This window comes from Kryptolebias marmoratus, linkage group LG2 (genome assembly GCF_001649575.2).
Source record: "Kryptolebias marmoratus isolate JLee-2015 linkage group LG2, ASM164957v2, whole genome shotgun sequence".
NCBI classification, from domain to species: Eukaryota; Metazoa; Chordata; class Actinopteri; order Cyprinodontiformes; family Rivulidae; genus Kryptolebias; species Kryptolebias marmoratus.
This window is the reverse complement of record NC_051431.1, coordinates 7,235,155-7,236,648: the sequence shown is the minus strand read 5'-3', so window position 1 is coordinate 7,236,648 and position 1,494 is coordinate 7,235,155. Positions and strand designations below refer to the sequence as shown.

Below are 1,494 nucleotides of genomic sequence, written 5' to 3'. Positions count from 1 at the left end.
GCACTCAGGACGTAGATGACAGCATTAGCAACGTCCACGGCTTCCAGAGGCTGTCAGACAGAAGACGAAATGCTCAGTTATCCTTTTAATTACTCTAATATAAAAGCATAAAACATACACCAATAAAATGTGTTTCACCTTTATTTGAGAGTACATCTCTTCAGCTTTCCCTGGGGTTTTGTTATAGAACCGCGGAGCGAACTCTGTCTCCACGACACCCGGAGAAATACACTGACAGACAGACAGACGGGGAGAAACAGTTTCAGTTTGTAAACGAGCAGAAATGATGTTTCACCGAACGGAGCCGAAGCCTCACCGTGGCTCGGATGTGAGTCTTCGCCTCGAGCAGCTCCTGCCTCAGGCCCTCGGTCAGTGCCGTCACGGCGAACTTGGTGGCCGTGTAGAAATGGATGTCGGCGCTGGGGTACACAAAGTGACCGCAGACGCTGCGACGGAAAAAGACGACAACCGGGTCAGAACACACGGCCACCTTTTATTAATTGAGTTTAAGGAGTTTCTGATGTTTCTATTTACAACCAAATATCTAAAGATTTGTGGAGCGTGATTGATTGGCGTGCTGTGGCGCTGACAGCTGCAGCAGACAGGGACGCTCTGCTGTCTTGTTTTGTCCTGTTTGGTTGAGAGTTTGGACTGCGTCTCCACGGCAACAATTGCTGCGGTTTTAGCAGCTGATTGATGGGACGGTGCATGTCGCCTCTGACCCTGCTGCTCTAAAGTGCGGGACAGTAACACTTTGTTCCACGATTGTAGTGCGTTTACTGTCTTCGCCTCGTGTTTGATTTATTTGTTTAGATTTACTGTTTTTCCTTTTCGGTTTGATTAGCTTGCTTTGCATGTTTTTGGTGTGGAATAACTGAATTGGCCGTACCTTGGGCCTTTTTTTTTTGGTCTTTAGGATCGAGTTGCAAGCCTGGAAGGTGTTTTTAACTGAATTGTTAATAAAACATTGTGTTTTTGGGAGAACTCAGTCTGTTGTTCAGGTGCATCTTTTTGAACCTATGGTGTTTGGATTTGTTTTAACAAATGTGACCCCCTCCTGGTCACATTTGGTCTATCAGAAGAAATTACTGGGATCAGTGTCGGTTCATGTTGTACCTGAAAGGATCTGTTTGGATATTTAACAGAGCCGACATTACATAAATCCCACTGACTGCTCTGAAGGAAGTCAGTATATCAGGAAGTGATAACATTTAGAACTGAAGAGAGGAAATCGACTCTTCAGCGTCTTCAGGTGGACCTTCACCTGTTCAGGTTGATGATGTGGCCGTCGTCCACGTTCCTTTCCTTCATGGACTGGTACGCCTCACGAGTGCAGACGCTCAGAGCCACGACGTTCACCTGCGGAAGCACAAACGGGGCAGATGAAAAAAAAAAACACCACCCGTGTCCGACGGGAAGCCAGAGCTGGACGGAAGGTCCCGGCGGGGTTCTCACATCCAGCATGTTCTTCCAGCCGCTGGTTCCGCCGCTCAG

The 1,494-nt window shown here is 47.6% G+C and overlaps 1 protein-coding gene across 1 annotated transcript in view; it reads right to left on the bottom strand.

Moving 5' to 3' along the window:
* Nucleotides 1–5: 5 nt before the first annotated feature.
* The window catches only part of LOC119617831 (dehydrogenase/reductase SDR family member 11-like), a gene marked incomplete at its 3' end in the record, with an annotated part of 3,767 nt that continues 2,278 nt past the window's right edge, over nucleotides 6–1,494 (bottom strand). Inside the window, exons 2-6 of the mRNA XM_037980520.1 lie at nucleotides 1,456–1,494; nucleotides 1,265–1,359; nucleotides 317–446; nucleotides 139–231; nucleotides 6–50 (exon numbers count right to left, since the gene is read on the bottom strand). Coding sequence (XP_037836448.1) covers nucleotides 6–50; nucleotides 139–231; nucleotides 317–446; nucleotides 1,265–1,359; nucleotides 1,456–1,494 — 402 coding nt within the window. The remainder of the gene's footprint in view (nucleotides 51–138; nucleotides 232–316; nucleotides 447–1,264; nucleotides 1,360–1,455) is intronic.